Source organism: Cucurbita pepo, chromosome 1 (assembly GCF_057944985.1).
Source record: "Cucurbita pepo subsp. pepo isolate OVF chromosome 1, ASM5794498v1, whole genome shotgun sequence".
Lineage (NCBI taxonomy): Eukaryota > Viridiplantae > Streptophyta > Magnoliopsida > Cucurbitales > Cucurbitaceae > Cucurbita > Cucurbita pepo.
This window is the reverse complement of record NC_141798.1, coordinates 7,272,874-7,292,825: the sequence shown is the minus strand read 5'-3', so window position 1 is coordinate 7,292,825 and position 19,952 is coordinate 7,272,874. Positions and strand designations below refer to the sequence as shown.

Sequence of the window (19,952 nt, the reverse complement as noted above, 5' to 3'; positions counted from 1 at the left end):
TTTGCATAAATAATGTAATATAATGGTAAATATCAATTAATACTTTCTTTAGATAATTAAAAAAAAAAATGTCTACATATATGGAAAGTAAAGTAAGAAGCTTTTTTTTTTTTTTTTTTTTTTTTTTTTTTTTGTAAAACTTAATGATAATACCAAAACATCAATAAAACCAAATTATTGTCTAAAATTGAAAACAAAATATTCATCATTATCATCTAATGTTTTTTTCCTGAGTATATATATTAGTAACAATTTCAGTGATTTTTGGAACTAATCTATGCTATTATTATTGTTGTTGGTTTTTTCAGACACTAAATTATTAATAATAATAAAAATAATTCCTAAATTTTGTATTTTTACATTAAAAACCACCTTAAATTTTTAAAAACTTTAATAATACTCTTAAACTAATTATGTAATTAGTTTTAAAAATATTTTTAAACTTTGAATAATGTTTCAAAATTACCTTTAAAGTTTTAAATTGAACTCGGTCTCGCTGTTTCACTCCTCTCCCTCGTCAAGTGATTGAGAATGAATCTTGTTGAGTTCAATTTTTTAAAAATTTCATAAATATAATTATAGTTAGTATTATGCTTAAAAATTACCTACGAAAATGTAGTATTAACACCCTTCTTCTCTAATAAAAAAAAAAAGGTTTTAGTTTCATATATGGGTGCAAATAGTATTTCAGCGCCTCATAGACTATCTCCCTTTTTAATATTACTTTTGAAAGTTCATAAATATTTTTTAAACGCGGTAAATTTTTAAAGTTCAATGTCATTTTTTAAACCGTTTCAATTCAAAACTAACAGAAAAGTCTTAGTGTAAGGACATTTTTTTTTCAGACTTTTAAAAAGTCTAAAGGTATTGTTTTTTTTTTTTTTTTTTTTTTTTAGTTTAAGGGTATTTTCTTTAAATAAATGGTCAAATTCAAAGGTATTTTTATTAATTTAGTTTTTTTTTTAAATAATATTTGCTGACATTCCATTTATAAATTTTTCAAATATAGTAAGATAATATATTTTCTTAAGAGAAAAAAGGCAAAATAATTGCATGAATTAGAACACAAATAAATGAAATCCAAAATAATTGAAGCGATTAAGAGAAAAAAGGCAAGAATTCTGTTTCTGATTATAAGAAATTAGTTGCATGAATTAGAACCAAAAATATACATTTACCCATTTCACTCTCAAACATAATTCCTTGGATCCTTTCATTTTCCACCTCTCAACAACACTAAATAACTCTGTTAGATTAGATCAATCATCAAGCTCCTGAATTCCCTTAATTTACACTTATCTGTCCATTTTCCATTATGAAAACCATACAAAATGCTGTCCTACTGTTGCCATGCCATAAGGGCACACTTAAACAAACGAGTAGACAGCAAGAGGCGCTGACGCTTACTAATTCATTGCTGTGTGGAGCTTGAACTAACCTTAATCACCTTGGTATTGTAAGATCCACAATTCCCACATTTATGGTACAGCCAGTGGAAGCGCGCTTTCCCCTTGTTGGAGCAGTCATTGCACAGTATGTCCTGACCGATACTCACTCACTCAGTCATTACAAATTTAGAGGGTAGGCAAGAAAAGTGAGGTTTACCTGACAGCGTTCCATGTATTCTTCAGGGAGTACCTCCAATGCCAGTAATGCGTCAAGCATGCCGAAGTATACCTGTATAACATAACATGAATCATAGTATTTTCAGACATACATATCACTCTTATCAATGCTCACTAACTTCATATGAGCTGAAGATCATGTAGAGAGAGAATCAATTTCCATTGGATGGATGTAGACAGTAAGTTGAAGAGGATAGCTGTAACAATTCAAGCCCACTGCTAGTAGATATTTGTCCGCTTTGACTTGTTGCGTATCGCCGTCAGTCTCACTGTCTTAAAACACGACTAGGGAGAGGTTTCCATACCTTGTAAGGAATGTTTCGTTACCCTCTCCAACCAATGTGCCAACGACAGCGAGGACGTTGAACCCTGAAAGGGGGTGGATTGTGAGATCCCACATCGGTTGGAAAGGGGAACGAAACATATCCTCTCTTTACCAGACGCGTTTTAAAAACCTGGAGGAAAAGCGTGAAAGGAAAAGTCCAAAGAGAAAAATATCTGCTAGCGATAGGTTTGGGCTGTTACAACAGCAGCTCTCACTAATAAACTAATAATCAAACATGTTAGAAGCCTTTACGCTCAGACTTTCTAATCAGGCTTGCAAACTTTTAAACTCTACATACTGTTTGAATTTTTAGACAGAATGTAATCGAATTTTTCAGATAATTATACCTCAATTCAATTTCTCATGCTCATCCATGCATAAATGCATCAATAAATCAACCTTGATCTTGACTATTGTGTGCCAAATATAAGAATTAGCGTTCATTAAGCAGATGGTCGACATAATACATTGATAATTGATTTGTTGAAGTGCCTTGAATAAATAAGGTTGTACGAAAGCATCATAAACATGAGGACCACTTTAAGAAAATTAATGAATGTATCATGCGCTTGTTTGATAAAAGAAAATTCCATACCGTCATATCTCCCAAGGACTTGCTACATATTGGACATATGTAGTGGCTACAAGTGTAAGCCTGCATCATGTAACCAAAAAAAAGATATAAAACTGTCCACTGAAATAGCTTCTCAAGTTGACATTTTTCTGAAAAGATCAAAACCAAAGCAAAGAATCCAAGAAATAGACCTGGAAACAAGCTGAATGCATGAAATGGCCACAAGGGAGAGCTCTAACACTTTCACTAGACGTGAACAAAAAATCACAGCAAATAGGGCAGTTTGTTTCTAGGCCCCTCTCATGGCACTTGTGATCAACTAATTTCATTGCCAAACAACAGTTGCACGTCATACAATGAAAAAAATCAGTACCGAGTCCCTTCCCAAGACGACATAAATTGCAGAAGGGACAATGATAGACTTCCCTGAAATAAATAAGTGAAGAAATATCAAATAAACTTCAACAGGTTAAACATCTAGTTTATCAATTTCATGAGAGGAGAGAGGTTTAAATGTAGCCCAGCCAAAATTATTGAAGCTAATAACAAGAACTCCTTGCACTTCTCTGCTGATTTGAGATGCTTACGAAGTTCAGGCACAAAAAATGAACAATAAATCATCTTTTCTGTTAAATCTCAGTAATGATCCAGTGCATGAAGAAAACATGCTATAATATTTTTGGATGACAAGTTATACCCATGTTGTTGATATCGACGCATAAGGAAAATGGCAACGGAGTATCTTCTACAAAATTCAGAACCCTTAACTCAATATAATAATATTAGTGATCTGTTGAATTCCTTTTTAGTTTTCCCTTTAAACTCCACAAAGCACAAGAATGATTATAATCCTGTCACTCAATGAGGAGCGTGGCAGTGATTATGTGATGGTAGATATGTGCACCTTTCATCGTCAAAAAGTTTGCAAATACTACAGTAGAACTTTGCCATAGAGAGACCACCACAGGCTGGTGTTGAGCAAACAGATGCAGTAGGCTGAACTTTGAGGCAGCGCATACACATCATTTCAGTTGAAGCCTTCCTGGAAACAAATAAAACATTTTAAATACATCATGGGATATCCATACAATCAAGCAAATAAGATGCAACTACCTGTCCATCGAATGATCACTGACTTTATCATGACAGAAACTACAAGTGAACAACTTGCCACAACAAGTTGCAAGAAGCTTACAGTTTCTTTTATAATGCTCACACCCGAAAATCTGTTTCTCGGGATCACGAAATGATGGAGCACATGCAATCAGTTCTTTTGCATCTGAGTTTTCACCTGCAGTTGCTTGGGGTAGCATCTGCTGAGAAGCTATCCAGCGACTAACATACCCCCATGAATCTATCAGAATAGTGAATTGCAGACTAGATATATGGTTAGATAAAGTTCGTAAAGCATAACAACCTGGTGATCAAGTTCTGAATCAGATAATCTTTTCTCCTAGGGTCAATGGTTGAATCCCGGGCAACGTTTCTTATTTCTGATTCAAGTTCATTTTCATTCATCCTAAAAATCTCTTTCCATCCAGGCTTGAAAACCGAATCATTTTTATGGTCACAGTTGCCATGGGAATCAGAACCTGAGAAGTAGAATTGAAAAAATAAATATCTATAGTGCTTTGTTGTCTATGTTATTAGACAATAATTGACTTTGCTCAATACAAACCTCCAGATACATGACTGACAGATTCCATATAATGTGGAGATGTAGCAGGGCCTTCCCACCATTCATTTAGCCAGTCACTAAACATTGTATTTCTGGTTGCCTGCTTCAATGTATCCATCATCTTATTCTGCTCCTCCTGAGTAAGTGCAGAAGTTACCCAAGGCAACATTGATTGAAGGACCTCAGCACCTGTAGTACCAATTATTCTACCAACAATTTTATCCTGTTCTTCCACAGAAAAATATGTATGGAACAACGGTAACAACTCCGATTCCTCACGGAAAATATGTTGGTCAAGTGTCACTCTAATTGATCTACACATGCCCTGGAGCTTTGTTGCCAGCTCAATATTCATTCTCATAGTATCATTGATATCAGAGGTATGAGGCATGATCCAATTTGAATCGTTACAGTTTTTCTTACCATTCAAGTCTCTGCGAACGTTTGTAAGCTTGGAAAGTGCAGTAGAAATACCTTCAAATAGCTCTTCCTCCTGTTTGTGGTCTAATGTATAAGAGTGACTCACATTATGAAGAGTTTCTTTTGATTCTAATGCAGGAAATACTATATCGTCCTCTGCATTACTATGAGCTTTATATAAACCCCACAACAGATGAAACCTACCGCAAAATTTCCTAAAGAATGTATCATTGCAGTCACCGAGATTCACAGATTCATTATCCAAAAACTCCAAGTCTTTGCTTATTGCTTTATGAAATTTAAATATGTTATCAATAGGTCGTGACTTAGAACCACTGCCACAGGAGATTGGATCATTCTCCAGACTAAAAAGACTGGAGTTGAGAGAAGGAGCATAGGGACCAAAACACAAAGAACGCAATGATTTTGCTGCTGCCAGAGATCTCATTCCTAAATTATTGTCATCCACTCCTAACCCAGGGACACAAGCAGATTTTTTCGAGCGAGTGAACTGACGTTTTTTGCTTGGGCTTTTCAAAGGAAGACGGCCATTTAAGTCTCCATGGCATACTTCCTTCTCACATTTGGATGGCCTGGCACACTCAGTTGCCTGAATGCAAGAAGGTTTTTCACTGGCAGAAGAAAAGGAGGAGCATGATTCTTCATTTCCAGTCGATATCCGTTCAGCACAATGGCTAAGATCACTTCCAGAAAAACAAAGGCTCCTGGGATGACCTTTGCATGCCCAACCAGAAAATAGTGTAACAAGCGCATGATCCGACTTTGGAGCTGCGAAATAAAGTGTTTGTAATTAAGACACTGGTAAATTAGTTGATCGTTTGATTTGATTACTGATACAATTTAAACTATATCATATATTTAGAGTTAAAACTGAACCTGCCATTTGCATATTCTGAAGAAAGGATCTTGCTTCTTCTTCAGTAAGTGTTTCTACCAACCAAGGTAAGACACGCTCTATCCATTTCAAGGGCATTATGCATAAGCTGTGATACAGAAGTTCTCGCTGCCTCTGGGGTCCAAAATGCTTCCGAGCAAGTGGAAGAACCTAGATGTCAAGATAAAACGACATAATGATGAAATAAAGGGAAAATTCTGCAACTCCTCGGATAAAACGACAAAGAAAGATTCTAGAAAGTATCCTTTCAATCAAAGTGGCAGCACATAATTTCTTTCATCAAGAAGTATGTATGTTATTTCCCTTTTCTTTATATGTAATTGATGGAGTGGAAGGATAATAATTTGGTTAACATTCATTTGATCAAGTCCTCAAGGGCAACACGTTTGACGTAATAAACAAAACCCTGGTGTGCTCTTAATGTGTCACTAAATGAAGCTTTTTTAGGAGCACCCAACTAAGTAATTGAACCTTCTTAGGGACCTTAGATTGTAAAGAGCCAAGCCAGGAGTTCATAAAGGTGAATTGGGCTTGAACTTACTTGAAAAACTATAAAATTTCAAATTAATCTTTTTTCCAACATAAATAAAGTTAAAATAGATATAGGACATATAATAAAGATACCAGCAATGTAACAAGGAAGGCAGTGATCTAGTTACAGGAAACTGTCACTCACATGCAACTCCTCATCATGGAAGTGCTTCTGGATGGTCTTGATAATTTGATCAGCATGAGAACTTAACTTTTTATGAATTTCAGCAGAAGAATATTTAGCTCTATCAGCTTGGATACTCTCTATCAAGTGCCTAAGCTTATCAAATTGAATTTCTTCTTCTGCATGCTTATCAGCAAAAGATAATTCAGCATCTACAGCAGGAAATATAACTTTATCCTCAGCAATGCTGCACCAGAAAGAAAGATGACGATCACTTTTAAAACACTAGCGGTCGGTGAAAAATGGAGGGGAAAAAGTGATGAAATTGTTTGTCGTAAAGATCAATTCCATGGAAATGATTTTCAAAATAAATACATCATTATACAATCTTAGATTTAATAGAGTAAACTAGAAAACACAGAGCTAGAATTGAGTACCAGTGGAAGATGCAGACTTCTGCAATAAACTGCAGCCTCTCCTTTAGTGCAGACAACTCAGAAAAATCAGAAGACAATGGTAGGTCCCTAGCTGCCTCAGCTATGCTATTTAGTTCTTTTTTTATAGCATTATGCCAATATAATATTTCATTGATGGGGCAAGCAATTGAAACAGTAGAATAGGTAAAATTACTTTGCTCCATGTATTTCCTTTTACCAATTCTAGCTGATTCAGAAATGTCATTCCCCTTCTCTGGTCTACATATAAGATCATGAACCTGAGAACCCAGACATTGAAAGTCTAAATTTTCGTCGTACAAACTTTGATTGGCACGAGTCGTTCTTGCATCCTCCATCCAGGAAAATATTATCTTCACTTCAAAAAAAATTAAAATTAGCTCCATTTCTTTGAAAATTTCCTCAGAAATGATATTTAACTAGACGAGGCTCTGACCTTCTGAAGAAGCTTTTGCTCTGGGATAATTTTGCTCAAGCATTTGCACATAATCTGAAGCTCATCCGGAGAAATAGAGGAAGAAAGCCAGGGAAGAAAGACTTCCAGCATATGAATAGGTATACTACAAAGAAATTTCCATACTAATGATGCCTGTTCTTCAAAAGAAAACTTCTCTGTAAGTAACGGGAACACCTGCAAATTTGCATAGAAGCTCACATTGTCAATTGGGATACTCAAAAGAATACCGATTTAAAATTCAGGCGACATGTTAAGCAATCTTAATGAAGCTAACCGTGCTATCAAGAATTTTATCTACTTGTATGTTAAAAACCCTTATACTGGATCCTAGTACTTTTTCGCCCTTCTATTTGGCATCCACCGTGTAACAGTCCAAACCCACTGCTAACAGATATTGTCTGCTTTAGCCCGTTACGTATGGCTGTCAGCCTCACGATTTTTAAACGCTGTCTGTCAGGGAGAGATTTCCACACTCTTTAAGAATTGTTTCGTTCCCCTCTCCAATCGATGTGAGATCTCACACACCATGTATTCGTACCATCAGGCATGAATGATTCTCAGTGACGTAAATATTAAACACTTGATTATCCATAACAGTTTGGCCTTTTGACCTCCATAGAGCTAAGGGAGAATGACCGGATAAGTTTTAGCTCCTCCTTCCAAAGCTCTTGTTCTTATATTCTTTCATCAAATAGGTAAAGAATCTGATATCAACCAATCAAAATACGTAGAATGAAGATGAGTTTAAGCAATCATAGTCATTCAAACAATTACCTGTTCCTCTTCCTTGAACATATGCTGGCATATTGATATCTGAAGAGCCCTGACACAAGATGACAGCTCCCTCTTATAGCTCCCTTCCTCCAACGCATTAGAATTCAGAAGCTCCAGCAATTGACAAAACAGAACACTCTCCCCTTCATGTTCAAGGAAATAAGTACTTGCCACATTTTTCACTCGCAGATCTAAAGCCGGGAAGATGACCTACAAATTCAAATGTATTTGAGGTTTCCCCACGTTCCACCCCCCAAACTATTTCTTAGAAGATTGCAAATAAATCAAAATTTAGCTGTTAGACTTGAGATTATGTTCAGTTTCACTGGTGCCAAACACAAATCACATCTCCCATTCTTCACCTGTTACACCAAAAACGCCACTCGACTTCACAAATTTGTCAAGTTGGCTCATCATCACGGTCAGAATTGGTTTCTTTATCATTTTCTTTTTCTGGAAGCGAGTGAACTAACCCAGTACAGATGAATGATAAACATGAAAACTAAACAAGACAAACTAAGAAGCCCATTCTCCTAGGGATCGGCGGCCATTGAGACAAGCATTCACTAAAAAGGAGTAAAACTGAAAAGAAAAGGAAAAAAAAACCTCGTCCTCGGCGTTACAGTGATGCTTATAAACAGCTCGAAGGAAGTGATAGCGCTGCAACAACGGTCCAATATCGCCACCACTTTGCTGGTTGGTAGCGAATTCAATAGCATCGCGATGGAAGTGATCAAGCTCAGCACGTATAGCCTTGTGAAAGAAGACAAATATGAGAATCGGAGATTCCGCAGCGACAATTCTGGAACATGATTCCATTGAGGAATTCACCGGAGAAGCATCAGCCATAGCGGCGACGGCTCCACCAGCGTGGCTGTTATGAATGGCCGTAAGCGTAACCAACATCAAGGAGTAAATGATGTACGTGGATCGATGAATTCGGATTTCCAGAGACTTGTATGGCCCTTTCTAAACCTCCAAAAGCTATGGTCGGAGTGGTATCAATTCAATTGTTAGCAACTCTGCTGTGCTTCCGGCATGGAATATTTCCTGCCTTGTTTTGTAGCAGAAGAAGGAAATCGGATGCCGAGGCACACTTTTGGTGCTGGCCTACGTGTCAACCACTGACCAAAGACTGTGTTGGACCATAAAAGTCACATATCATTTAGGTAAAAGATCCCAAGAGTCGTGTTCGTCTAACATGGTATCAGAGCCCTGCCCTAAACTTAATCGTAAATCCTCAAATATCGAACAAAGAACTCAAGAAAAAAAAAAAAAAAAGTCAAGCCTCATCAAAGACAGTAAAAAATGACTAAGACTACAAAGAAGTCGAGCCTCGATTAAGGGGAGACACACCTTGTTTGAGGGGAGGTGTTGGATGATGAAAGTCTCATATCCGCTAATTTAGGGAATGATCATGGGCTTATAAATAAGGAATACTAAATCCATTGGGATGAAGCATTTTGGGAAGTAGAGCCATGAGAGCTTATGCTCAAGGTGAACAATATCATACCATTGTGGAGAGTCGTGTTCGTCTAACAACCTGCGGTTATGGGTCGTTCACGACATGGAAATTATAAATTAAAATTTTAAAAGCAGATTAAAAAACCAAACTTTTAATTTAAGTAAAAGAGGAAATTAATTTTATCCAGGGAAGGGGGGACGTGGAACGCACACGCACGTGTGAGCACGAACTTGGCATGGGGTGTGTCCACGTAAGCATCCACCACACGAAAAAGGCTCGGCCTAACCAAGGTCCATGGATTATTCCGGTAATGGAGTATTAAAATATATTATAAGCTCGAATCACGACGAAGTGCCGATTAAAAAACGAAAGGCATTTGAAAAAGGATAGAGTAGTGGATTTAGTTTGGTAAGTGGTGGTGGTAGTGGCGGCGGCGACGGCGGCGGTGGAGACCAATGGGCGACGGTGCGAGCATCGCGTTGGGCACGCAGAAAGCGTAGAGGAGTTAGCGGTAAAGCCAAGCACGTTTCATGCTTTGTTTCGAGATTCGTATTCTGCTACATGTCTGTGCCCACTTCCAATGTTCATTATCCCACTCACTTTACCCCCATATATACATATATACACATATATATAGTTGAATAATTAGACTTTTATTAAATTACTGTTTTACTTAAAATAAAGAGATTGGTAATAATAAATTGTAACTAGGGAAATGTTAAAATTAATTTAAATTGTTAGGTTAAATGGATAGATAAAGAAATTGCGCTCTCGAGTGGTAATTGGAGGACGAGCTATCTTGTTTTTTTTTTAAAGAGATCGGGAGATAAGTTTTTTCAAGCCTCCCCTAGAAAAACTTGAGTCTCAATTCTAAATTAAGAGGGATCTTGCCTAATAAGTAAATTACTCGAAAATTTTAATAATAATAATAATATTAAATGCTATAAAATTAATAGTGGTATTTTGTTGAATAAAAAATTCTTGGTGTATAACATAAGATAGGAATACATTGATTGTAACCTAATTTTGAATTTTGTCTAAATTATTATGTTCAATGTCATTAAAACAGCTCCTTGTCGGAATAATGTTTTTTTTTTTCCTATCAATAAAAACTTAAATTTTAAGAAACAATAATAAAATGAATTTATTTTATTATAATAATTTTATGTGGTTTTTAAATAAGTTGATTTATATTATTTTGAATTTTTTTATTAACGAAACATTAGTATTGGTTTGGTTGGATTATATTTATGGTTTATTTAAATATTCACCGTCATATTTTAGAAAATCTTATTTTTAAACACGTTTTTTTTTTTTTTTTTTTTATTACGAATACGAAATGAAACCAAATTAAAATTAAAAGGCAAAAAAAAAAAAAAAAAAAAAAAAAAAAAAAAAAAAAAACCAATTAATGTACAATACACGCTACTACTACTTCGGCTGCTATTGCTAATAACAATTTAGAAACAACCTCATCCCACCGTCGTTTACTGGCTGGCTCCTCCGCCGCAAGTCCCCTCCGAAACTGACGGCGACTCTGTAACTGAGTCAGTTCCGTCATGGAACGGCGACACCTCCATCCCTCGGAGCTCCTCAATCATCTTCACCACATGGCTCATCTTCGGCCGTTGATCCGGCAAAGCCGATGTACAGGCCAAGGCGATCTGCAGAAGCCCCACCATTTCCTCTTCGATGTCTTTGTATCTCATCAGCTCCAAATCAAACACTTCAGCCGTCCACTCCTCTCGCACCACCGACTGAACCCACCGGGGCAAATCCAACACGCCGCCGTATCCACCGCCGTTCTCCATGACGGAAGGGCACTTTCCAGTAAGCAGCTCGAGGAGAAGAACCCCAAACGAGTACACATCCGCCTTCTGAGTTAGTTTTCTACCCTCGCCGCACTCCGGCGCCCGGTAACCGTTGGATCGAGGAGTGGAAGGGGGAGTGAAAAGGGCCAATCCGAAATCAGAGACGCGAGCATTTCCAGATTGGTCCAAAAGGATGTTGGTGGATTTAACATTGCCATGGGCGAGCCTGAGGGACTTGCAGGAGTTGTGAATGAAGGACAGTCCTCTAGCCGCTCCGGCGGCAATCTTCAACCTCGTCGTCCAGTCCAACGGCGTCCGTCCAGGACCTCTGTTCCCTGTAAAACGGTCAAAAAAACCATTACTATTCAACGGACAAATGGGCGGGCCACTGCGAACAATCAATGGGCTATCTCAATCTCATCCTTTCAGGTCATTTTCATGGAAAACAAACGAAATCAAACAATTTAAATAAAGGGCGAGCAGATAAAGTAAAGACAGAATTATTTATTTGGTAGGGCATGGCACTCTGTTCCGTCATCTATGAACAGTAGAATTCTAAAAATCCCCATTCCAAAATCGCAGATAAGCTGCTACTAATGCGACACTTTCGATACGGCCATATAACTATTGCTCTCTTGTCTGGGAATTCACACAAAATTATAAACCCTAGAACATAATCCATGTCTGTTCTTAGACTATGAACAAAATGGATGAACACTGTTCTTAGACTATGAACAAAATGGTTTAAAAATATGAAAACTCAGAAGAATCAAAGGCATTGTAATGATGGGTTTGATGAAAATTATACCGTGGAGAAGCCAGAAGAAGCTGCCATTGGGCATGTAATCATATACCAATAACTTCTCCTCTCTTGCAAAATAGTAAGCTCTCAAGCTTACAATATTAGCATGTCTCAACCTTCCCAATACCTCCATGTGCTGCTCGAACTCTCGTTTTCCTCCAACCTGAGCATCTTTCAGCCGTTTCACCGCCACCACATTGCCGTCGTCGAGAATCGCCTTGTACGAAGTTCCGAACCCACCCTTACCGAGCATTTCCGCGGAGGCTCGAAGCAAATCTTCGAGCTCGAACTTCTTGACTCCCTCGAAGAACACCATCCGGCCTCTCTCTGTTCCGCCTTGGACTGGAAATGGACTAGAAGAGTAAACAATCTTCTCGCTCTCCAGAAGCTTCGACGATCCCTTCCCGTCTCTGGATTTGTCAGCAGAGTTTTTCCAGAAATAACAATAGAGAAGAAGCGAGACCACTGCTAGCACCAAAACGTCGCCGAGAATTATGGCGATTAGTGCTAGAGAACCTATCTTTCCAGTGCTGTGGTGGTGTGTATTTTCCGGCTTTGTTTCAGGTGAAACTCCGGGAAGGGAAGTCGGAGAAGATGAAACAGTGAGGTTCCGCGGCCGTGTAATGGGCGAGGCAATTGCCCCTTCGGATCCGGGTTCCGTCGGATTACTGACAATGCTCTTACAGCTCTGGAGCGGGGAACCACACAAACCCAAGTTCTGGCCGAAAGAAGACTCAGGAAACGTCGACAACGATTTGGGGATTTCGCCGGAGAAACTGTTCGCTGAAACATTGAAGTCCTGAAGATTCGGCAGGTTCAGTTCCAAAATAGAACCTGAAAACCGGTTATCTTCGAGCCGGAGAGTGAGAAGATGGGCCATACGGTTAACAGAAGCCGGTATCTCTCCAGTTAGGTTATTGTGAGAAAGATCGAGACGGTAGAGCCGGACGAGAGACCGAAAAGAAGCCGGGAAGTCACCGGAAAATTCATTGTACGATAGAAACACGAGTTTGAGAGCAGTGAAGTTGGAGAGGTCGGGAATGGGACCAGAGAGACGGTTCCGCTTAAGGCTCAGCACTCGTAACTGAGTCAAAGCCGTAAGAGGAGCCATAGAGCCTATAAGATCAAGATTCTCAAGAACCAACCTCGACACCCTATTTCTGAGGCAAGAGACTCCATCCCAAGCACATGGATTAGAGGTAGAGTTCCATGTGGTGAGCTTATTCCCTTTATCAGACGCCGCTTTGAACGCCATTAGAGCGTCTAAATCTACATTCGAAGACGCATAAAGACATGTAAAGTGGAGTAAGCAAATATAGAGAGCCAAATGCGACAGCCGAGTGGACGCCGCCATTGTTGCTCTGCAACAAAACTCAGAGAGAAGGGGGGAGAAGAAGAAGTTTTAGACGTGCAGAGGAAAAAGAAGACGCGAGAAGAAGAGTAACTGAAATGGAAGTGACAGGGGTGTAATTAATGGAAAGTAAAGGGGCGATAGTGCAAATAAGTTTTTTTTTTTTTTACTGGACCCTTTGAGTACGAGAACTGAAAAAGCTTGTAATGTCTGCAGTATTAACTGGAAGATAAATTTATCCGAAAAGACAACAATACCCCTCTCTCCTACAAAATTACCGTTGGCTTAAAATTAGATACTTTTAATAATTTAGTGACTTAATAAATACTGTTTTTAAAAATTCGTGTAATGAAATTTTAATTTTACGCATGAATAAAGTATTTAAAATTGAAAATATTTACTTTAATCGGTTAAATTAGAATTAATCCCACGGATAAAATATATAAAAATTATCCACAAGTGAGAAATAAGATGATAAATACAAATTAGATTAAATTAAATAATTTATTCAAAATAAAGGACAAAAATAAGAATATATTCATTACTAAAATTACTTTAATTATGATTATTTAGAAAAATTTAGAACGAGAGAACTTAAATAGTTACTTAGAACGATATGACAATCTTAATTAAATTTGATATTTTGATTATCGTAAAAGAGGTCAAATGTTAAAAGGGTATTAGTCTATCTAATACCTTTATCAAAATTAAAATATTTGAAGATGTATGAAGTTAACTATACAGAGGATTTAGTTTATAAATTTTAATACATTATAATTTATTTAATACCATTTTCCCGGCGAGAAATTAATTTAAAAAGACTGCAAATTCAGTTTAGGGCAACGTGAGAATCACGCTCCGACATCATACGAAGCTCCTGACGATCCGTACATAACACGAGACTCTGACGCGCGTGGCGAATTTCGAGAGCGTTGAAATGAATGCAATCCTTTCCCACGTGGAACCTCGCTAATTTCCACCTCCAACCTTTTAATTTGATTCCTCATTTAACCTATTATTCGTAATTAATAAATATTATAAAGCTGCATTCAATTATTTCAACTGCTTTCTTTAATATTTCCGACCGTAGCTGCTAAAGTGAGTGTGTTAAATTCGCATAGTTTAATTTACTTATTTTATTAAAAAAAAGAAAAAAAAAAGAAAGGCATAAAGCATCTATTACTATATTATAAATTACAACGTATAGTTTTATCCTCCGCCCTAAAGTTATCAAATAATAAAATTTAATCAAGGTTTAATCTCTCAGATCTTTATATCTTATTTATATCTTATTATATGCTACTCTCGAATAATACTATGTTAGAAATCACGAACATTTTTAATAATATAATATTGTCTACTTTAGCTTAAATTCTTATGACTTAAATTTCAATTTTTTAAAAAAACGTTATACCAATAAATATAATATTTCTTATTTATAATTAGTGACAATTCTTAACAATATCTCTATAAATAAATAAATAAAGAAAGAAATGGAAGAGGGTCAGGAAGGTCAAAAGAATGGATGATTTAGACAAGTATTCTTTGGAAGCTGCACAGAGGATAGCTTTATTTTTCTACTTTTCCTTTTTAAGCTTTTACTTTCTGACGATAATACCCTTTCCTTTTTCCCACCAAACAAATAATATATATATTTATAATTATATATCCATTTTTGATGATGACATTGGGCGGGTGGCTTTCTTTTAGTTGGGCCCATCCTTGGTTTGGCCCAGTAACCAGCTTGCTTTCTTAAGGAATGGCCCACATGGCGGCCCAAAATGCCAATAAAATTGCTATTTAATAAATAAATAAATAAACTTATATCATTCAATTCCTCCGAACACTGGCTATAGGCAGAAGGCAAGATTATAAACTTTGATTCAGAAACAAAATAAACAAATAAAAAAAAAGAGCTTTATAATATACAGGCACAAATTTCAATTTCTGGTTTAGTTCAAGTCTTTAGCTTGGCTTCAATAATTAGCTATGTACTTCTGGCTCCTCGACCCATCTGTATCGAGCTACTCGACCCGTTGAAGTAGATCCAAAGAAGAGAAAGAATCAAGGAGTTAATATAATAAATGGATGTGAGCTATGCCACTCTCACCCCACTGGGACGCTTTCCTTCCATGGCGTCCTTCTTGTTTCGACAATCGGCGCAAAGGAAAGGCCCTTGCCATGGCTTTGAGCTGGTGGAGAAGATGGAACCAGCATGAACAGAGATGCCTTCACTGGGAGCAAGATCTATTTGACATACAGCACAAGAGAACAGTCCGGGTGTGCCGTGTTTAGATCCACTGCCATGTTTAGATCCACTCAACTCTACAGTTCCCAGCCTGCAGAAACATATGTATATACCAATTAATTCATTCTTCTAAATGAAATGTGCATGTCACACAAAAATTCTGTAAAACGATCCGACAATCGAAACGAACAATCATTGGACAAACACGAGGTATGGTCATCGGAGAAGACTCGAGATTACAGTGCAATGACAATTACCATATTCAAACCTATGCCCATAGTTGTGAGATCCCACATCGGTTAGGAAGGAGAACGAAACATTGTTTATAAGAGGGTAGAAACCTGTCCCAGACGCGTTGTAAAAACCTTGAGGGGAAAGCCCGAAGAGAATATTTACTAGTGATGGGCTTGGGCCATTACAAATAGTATTAAAGTCAGACACTATGCGATGTGCCAGTGAGGAGGCTGAGCCTGAAAGGGAGTAGATTGAGGACGTCCCACTTAAATTAGAGAAGAGAATGAGTGCCAGCGACGACGCAGGGCACCGAAGGGGGTGCGGTTGGGAAAGGAGGACAAATCATTCTTTATAAGGGTGGAAACTTCCCTAACAAACGCGTTTTAAAATCGTTGAAGGTGGCTTTTAACAACAAAGAAAATTGTATGGATAAAAAAAAAAAACCAGAAAGGAAAGGCCAACCTTTCAGCAAGCATGGCGGAGCCGTCTTCGAATAATTCTTCGACGAAACCGACTGCTGACAGGCTCTTGGATAGCTTGTTAGAACTGTGAGACTTTTTCCTGAATAACAGAGATTTGAGTACGCTTTGTTTCTTCTGGGGAGAGGAAGACTGTAATGAATTATCTGGAGGAACTATGTCTACAACTATACACGTTGTATCATCTTTCAAGCCTCTTGTTCTCAAGGCTTCCTGAACAGATCATGGAAATCAAACTTCAAACCATTGCATTAAGAAGAAAAGATGCTGGAAACTGAAGTTTCCAATTGAAAATCGCTTAAATTACCTTCACAACTTGCCTAGCAGCTAGCTCTGCTGGTAGTCCACGGCAGGACTTTGCAGCCATATCTGATGATAGGGCATCCCAGATGCCATCAGAAGCAATTATTAGCCTCCCACCAGCGTTCGATAACTTAGAAAACGAGCAGAGATACATTAGAGACGTTGAAATGAAATTTATGAACCATTGTGGAGGTTCGTAATTCCTAACAAAATGAAATAAGTTCCAAATGAGAATAGTGTAAATACCTTTACTTGTTTCACGAAGGGAATTGGAACTATGAACTCCCCGACATCCATGTCTCCAATGGATCGAGAAAGGCATAAGCCTCCCGGCCAACAACGGAGCGGGCCGATCTGAAACATTCAAGAAAATATACAAAGGAAATTAAACAACGTTCTTTGAACTTATAGGATGCTTTTATCTGGTCAACAGCTACAATTGCTTCACCTCAGCACCACCAACAATGCTTAATCTTCCAATTTCCCCACCACTTGCAGTCACACGTTCTCTCCTGCATCGACCCCAAAATCACTCAGCCAGTTAGCACAAGCAAATGGAAAGATGTAACAGCCCAAGCCCACTGCTAGTAGATATTGTCCGCTTTGACCCGTTACGTATCACTGTCAACCTCACGGTTTTAAAACGCGTTTGTTAGGGAGAGGTTTTCACACCCTCATAAAGAATGTTTCGTTCTCCTCTCCAACCGATGTGGGATCTCACAATCCACCCTCCTTGGGGCCAGCGTCCTCGCTGACACACCGCTTGTTGTTCGGCTCCAATATCATTTGTAACAGCTCAAGCCCACCGTTAGTAGATATTGTCCGCTTTGGCCCGTAACGTATCATTGTCAGTCTCCCGATTTTAAAACGCGTTTGTTAAGGAGAAGTTTTCACACCCTCATAAAGAATGTTTTGTTCCCCTCTCCAACCGATGTGGGATCTCACAATCCACCTTCCTGGGGGCCAGCGTCCTCGCTGGCACACCGATCGTTGTTCGGCTCTAATATGATTGGTAACAGCCCAAGTCCACCATTAGCAGATATTGTCTACTTTGACCTGTTAGTATAGTCATAAGCCACACGGTTTTAAAGCGCATCGGTAAGGGAGAGGTTTACATACGCTCCCCTTCTCCAACCGATGCGGGATCTCACAAAAGGGATAGCAGTGGATTTGAAAAGGAAACATACTCTTCGACATTCTCTTCAAGCCGATGATCAACCGTTAAAGCAGAGACAGCACCACCCTGAGTATCTAAAATACACCGGGAATCTCCAACCGACGCTACTGTCACCGTCCATCCATCGATGATCACAAACGTAGCTGTAGTTCCAGAAGTTTCACCTGTAAAACATTCAGCACAAGCATCAAAGAATGATTATAGATCAGATGGTACAAAGCATTTATGCCAAATGACCAATCTCTGAGGGCAGTGAACAATTCACACACCTCTACTCTGAAACTCCTTGTCTGTCTTCACAAATCCAGCAACCAACGCTCGTGGTAGAGCTTGAAGCCACTCCTCCTGCCCGAGGCCACGGGGAAGTGCACCCAAGACATGACTCAACAAATGTTCCCTCGTGAAAATTGCTGCAGCATTTCCATTGTGTCCGTCAAATATCTGAAGGAGGTAGAACCAAATAGTGATCAAGCAACACAAAATCCTAATTCCAGTGCTCAAGAGATACCAGCTATAAGATCATGTATATCCAAACATATGAACATCCATCAATTTTAAAGGGTTTCCCTTAAGATCAACTACAACCCATTTGAAAAATCCAGCGAAACTCTTACAGTTCAGGAAAAGAACCAGAGCAATCCGAACAAGAGGAAGAGAACTTACAGCAAATACACAGAAAGTGGATGAAGGATTCCCAGGAAGTCGCTGACAATCAGTTTTCATGAGAAAATAATCTTCCCCCTTTCTAGACTGCGCTGCATTCCCATATCTTACACTCGGTTTCTCCAACCTCTCGCTCCTCGCCTCTTGACTGATCAAAGCAGCAAGAGGCACGAGATTGTGATTATGTTGACGCCGCCGCTGCCCTTCTCTGGAAGCCATCGACACCCCAGAAAATAAACTCCGGGGCCCAAGATTTTGATCCAATCGACAATCCGGCAAGAATACAGCGACCAAAATTCCTCACAGATTCCTAAACCTCTGAAGAAATTAGTTTAATGGGGTTTGTAAAATTCTAAGAAGACAGAGATCCAAACAGGCAAGGAGAAGAGATCTGAATAAGACAGAGAATGAAAAGGGAAACGCGTAGAGATGAGGAGGAATGAACTGTAAAAGATTACATATCTAGAAGCAGGAAATTGTTTAGAAATGAAAGGGATCCCCACAAAGATACTCGATTATAATAAAACAATAGAGATTTGTAGGCAAAACCCAGGTCAGCTTCTCGACGTTTTCCTCCGCCAAACCCCAAACCGACTCTCTTAAATTTCAGTACCCTTTGTTGGGTATGGAAAATGAAGCTTTTCCAGGTACTCAAAATGCTTCTCTATCTCAACTGGAAAACCCCTTCATCAATCACTATGGCACACAGTAAAATTACCCACTAACAATTTCTAGTTCATCAATCACGTCTGCTGCTAATTTCAATCTCCCAATCATAATCTCTTTTTCCTTTTTAGTTAACTCAACAAATGCCTCATTTTAAATCTTTATATTGATTGTGTTAGACCACAATGTCATGATCGTCTCCTTTGAGTAACCACTAGAGAGAGTATTTTTTTAGTATAAACTCGTGATCATTCCCTAAATTAGGGATGTAAGACTTTCATCATCCACCACCTCCCCTCTAACAAAGTACGTCTCCCTTTAATCAAGGCTCGAGTTCTTTTCTTTTTAGAGTTTTAGTCATTTTTTACTATGCTTTCGAAAAGCCTCCTTTTGGAGTCCTTTGTTCGACATTTCCAATCTATTGGCACCGACTAAGTTTAGGGCATGCCTCTGATATCATGTTAGGTGAACACAACTACATGATATTGTCCACTATGAGCATAAGCTCGAGTAGTCTTGCTTTGGCTTCCCCAAAAGACCTCAAACCAATACATACAATATTATTTGATTATAAATTCATGATTATTTCCTATAACTTTCTTCAATTTCAATTTTAGTTTTTTTTTTTTTTTTTTTTTTCTCACAGTGCCATTTAAGTTTGAATGTTATTATTATTTATTTTGCATTTTAGAGAAAAAAACATAATTATCAATAAAGTTGGAAAAGTTTGAGAAAAGGGTATTGCATGGTATGGTGTTTGAGAATAGTAAAAAGGCCGACACGTGTGAGGAAAAAGTGAGCATGTTTTTTTCTGACGTGGAAATCTCTGGGACTTTGCTGCAGCACGTGCCACTGCCTCTTTAATCTTGCACTT

The 19,952-nt window shown here is 38.2% G+C and overlaps 3 protein-coding genes across 5 annotated transcripts; all 3 read right to left on the bottom strand.

Moving 5' to 3' along the window:
- Nucleotides 1-1,103: 1,103 nt before the first annotated feature.
- Nucleotides 1,104-8,952, bottom strand: LOC111795683 (zinc finger protein BRUTUS). 3 transcript variants are annotated; one of them, XM_023678240.2, is made up of 14 exons: nt 8,486-8,948; nt 7,880-8,089; nt 7,085-7,279; nt 6,631-7,001; nt 6,215-6,440; nt 5,520-5,688; nt 4,203-5,411; nt 3,942-4,116; nt 3,638-3,859; nt 3,429-3,566; nt 2,716-2,950; nt 2,546-2,605; nt 1,606-1,677; nt 1,104-1,540 (listed from the first exon to the last, which is right to left on the bottom strand). In XM_023678240.2, exons 1-14 carry the CDS (start codon nt 8,783-8,785, stop codon nt 1,412-1,414), a joined length of 3,711 nt encoding a protein of 1,236 aa, XP_023534008.2. In that variant the 5' UTR covers nt 8,786-8,948; the 3' UTR covers nt 1,104-1,411. The 3 variants fall into 3 exon arrangements, with proteins under 3 accessions (XP_023534008.2, XP_023534016.2, XP_023534040.2); XM_023678248.2 differs by lacking the exon at nt 3,638-3,859 and having other exon boundaries at nt 8,486-8,950; XM_023678272.2 differs by lacking the exons at nt 1,104-1,540; nt 1,606-1,677; nt 2,546-2,605; nt 2,716-2,950 and having other exon boundaries at nt 3,428-3,566; nt 3,720-3,859; nt 8,486-8,952.
- Nucleotides 8,953-10,737: 1,785 nt separating this feature from the next.
- On the bottom strand, nt 10,738-13,418 carry LOC111785623 (putative leucine-rich repeat receptor-like protein kinase At1g68400). Its single transcript, XM_023666031.2, has 2 exons — nt 11,964-13,418; nt 10,738-11,490 (listed from the first exon to the last, which is right to left on the bottom strand). The coding sequence occupies exons 1-2, from the start codon at nt 13,309-13,311 to the stop codon at nt 10,832-10,834; spliced, it is 2,007 nt and encodes a 668-aa protein (XP_023521799.2). The 5' UTR covers nt 13,312-13,418; the 3' UTR covers nt 10,738-10,831.
- Nucleotides 13,419-15,090: 1,672 nt separating this feature from the next.
- LOC111811398 (putative protein phosphatase 2C 15) lies at nt 15,091-19,101 on the bottom strand. Its single transcript, XM_023698218.2, has 8 exons — nt 18,413-19,101; nt 18,019-18,190; nt 17,760-17,913; nt 17,021-17,084; nt 16,819-16,926; nt 16,577-16,702; nt 16,253-16,482; nt 15,091-15,647 (listed from the first exon to the last, which is right to left on the bottom strand). Exons 1-8 carry the CDS (start codon nt 18,629-18,631, stop codon nt 15,404-15,406), a joined length of 1,317 nt encoding a protein of 438 aa, XP_023553986.2. The 5' UTR covers nt 18,632-19,101; the 3' UTR covers nt 15,091-15,403.
- Between the last annotated feature and the right edge of the window lie 851 nt (nt 19,102-19,952).

Bases quoted from the DNA above. Each gene is read 5' to 3' on its own strand.
- LOC111811398 (XM_023698218.2), bottom strand. From the start codon at position 18,631: ATGGCTTCCAGAGAAGGGCAGCGGCGGCGTCAACATAATCACAATCTC. The intron at 17,914-18,018 runs GTGTGTGAATTG...AATGTTTTACAG, and splicing joins CAAGGAGTTTCAGAGTAGAG to GTGAAACTTCTGGAACTACA. The intron at 16,703-16,818 runs GTATTTACACTA...TCGTTTTCTAAG, and splicing joins CCTTCGTGAAACAAGTAAAG to TTATCGAACGCTGGTGGGAG.
- LOC111785623 (XM_023666031.2), bottom strand. From the start codon at position 13,311: ATGGCGGCGTCCACTCGGCTGTCGCATTTGGCTCTCTATATTTGCTTA. The intron at 11,491-11,963 runs GTATAATTTTCA...ACCGTTTTACAG, and splicing joins CTTCTTCTGGCTTCTCCACG to GGAACAGAGGTCCTGGACGG.
- LOC111795683 (XM_023678240.2), bottom strand. From the start codon at position 8,785: ATGTTGGTTACGCTTACGGCCATTCATAACAGCCACGCTGGTGGAGCC. The intron at 7,002-7,084 runs GTCAGAGCCTCG...TTTGAAGTGAAG, and splicing joins AGCAAAAGCTTCTTCAGAAG to ATAATATTTTCCTGGATGGA. The intron at 5,412-5,519 runs GTTCAGTTTTAA...TTTATTTCGCAG, and splicing joins TCAGAATATGCAAATGGCAG to CTCCAAAGTCGGATCATGCG.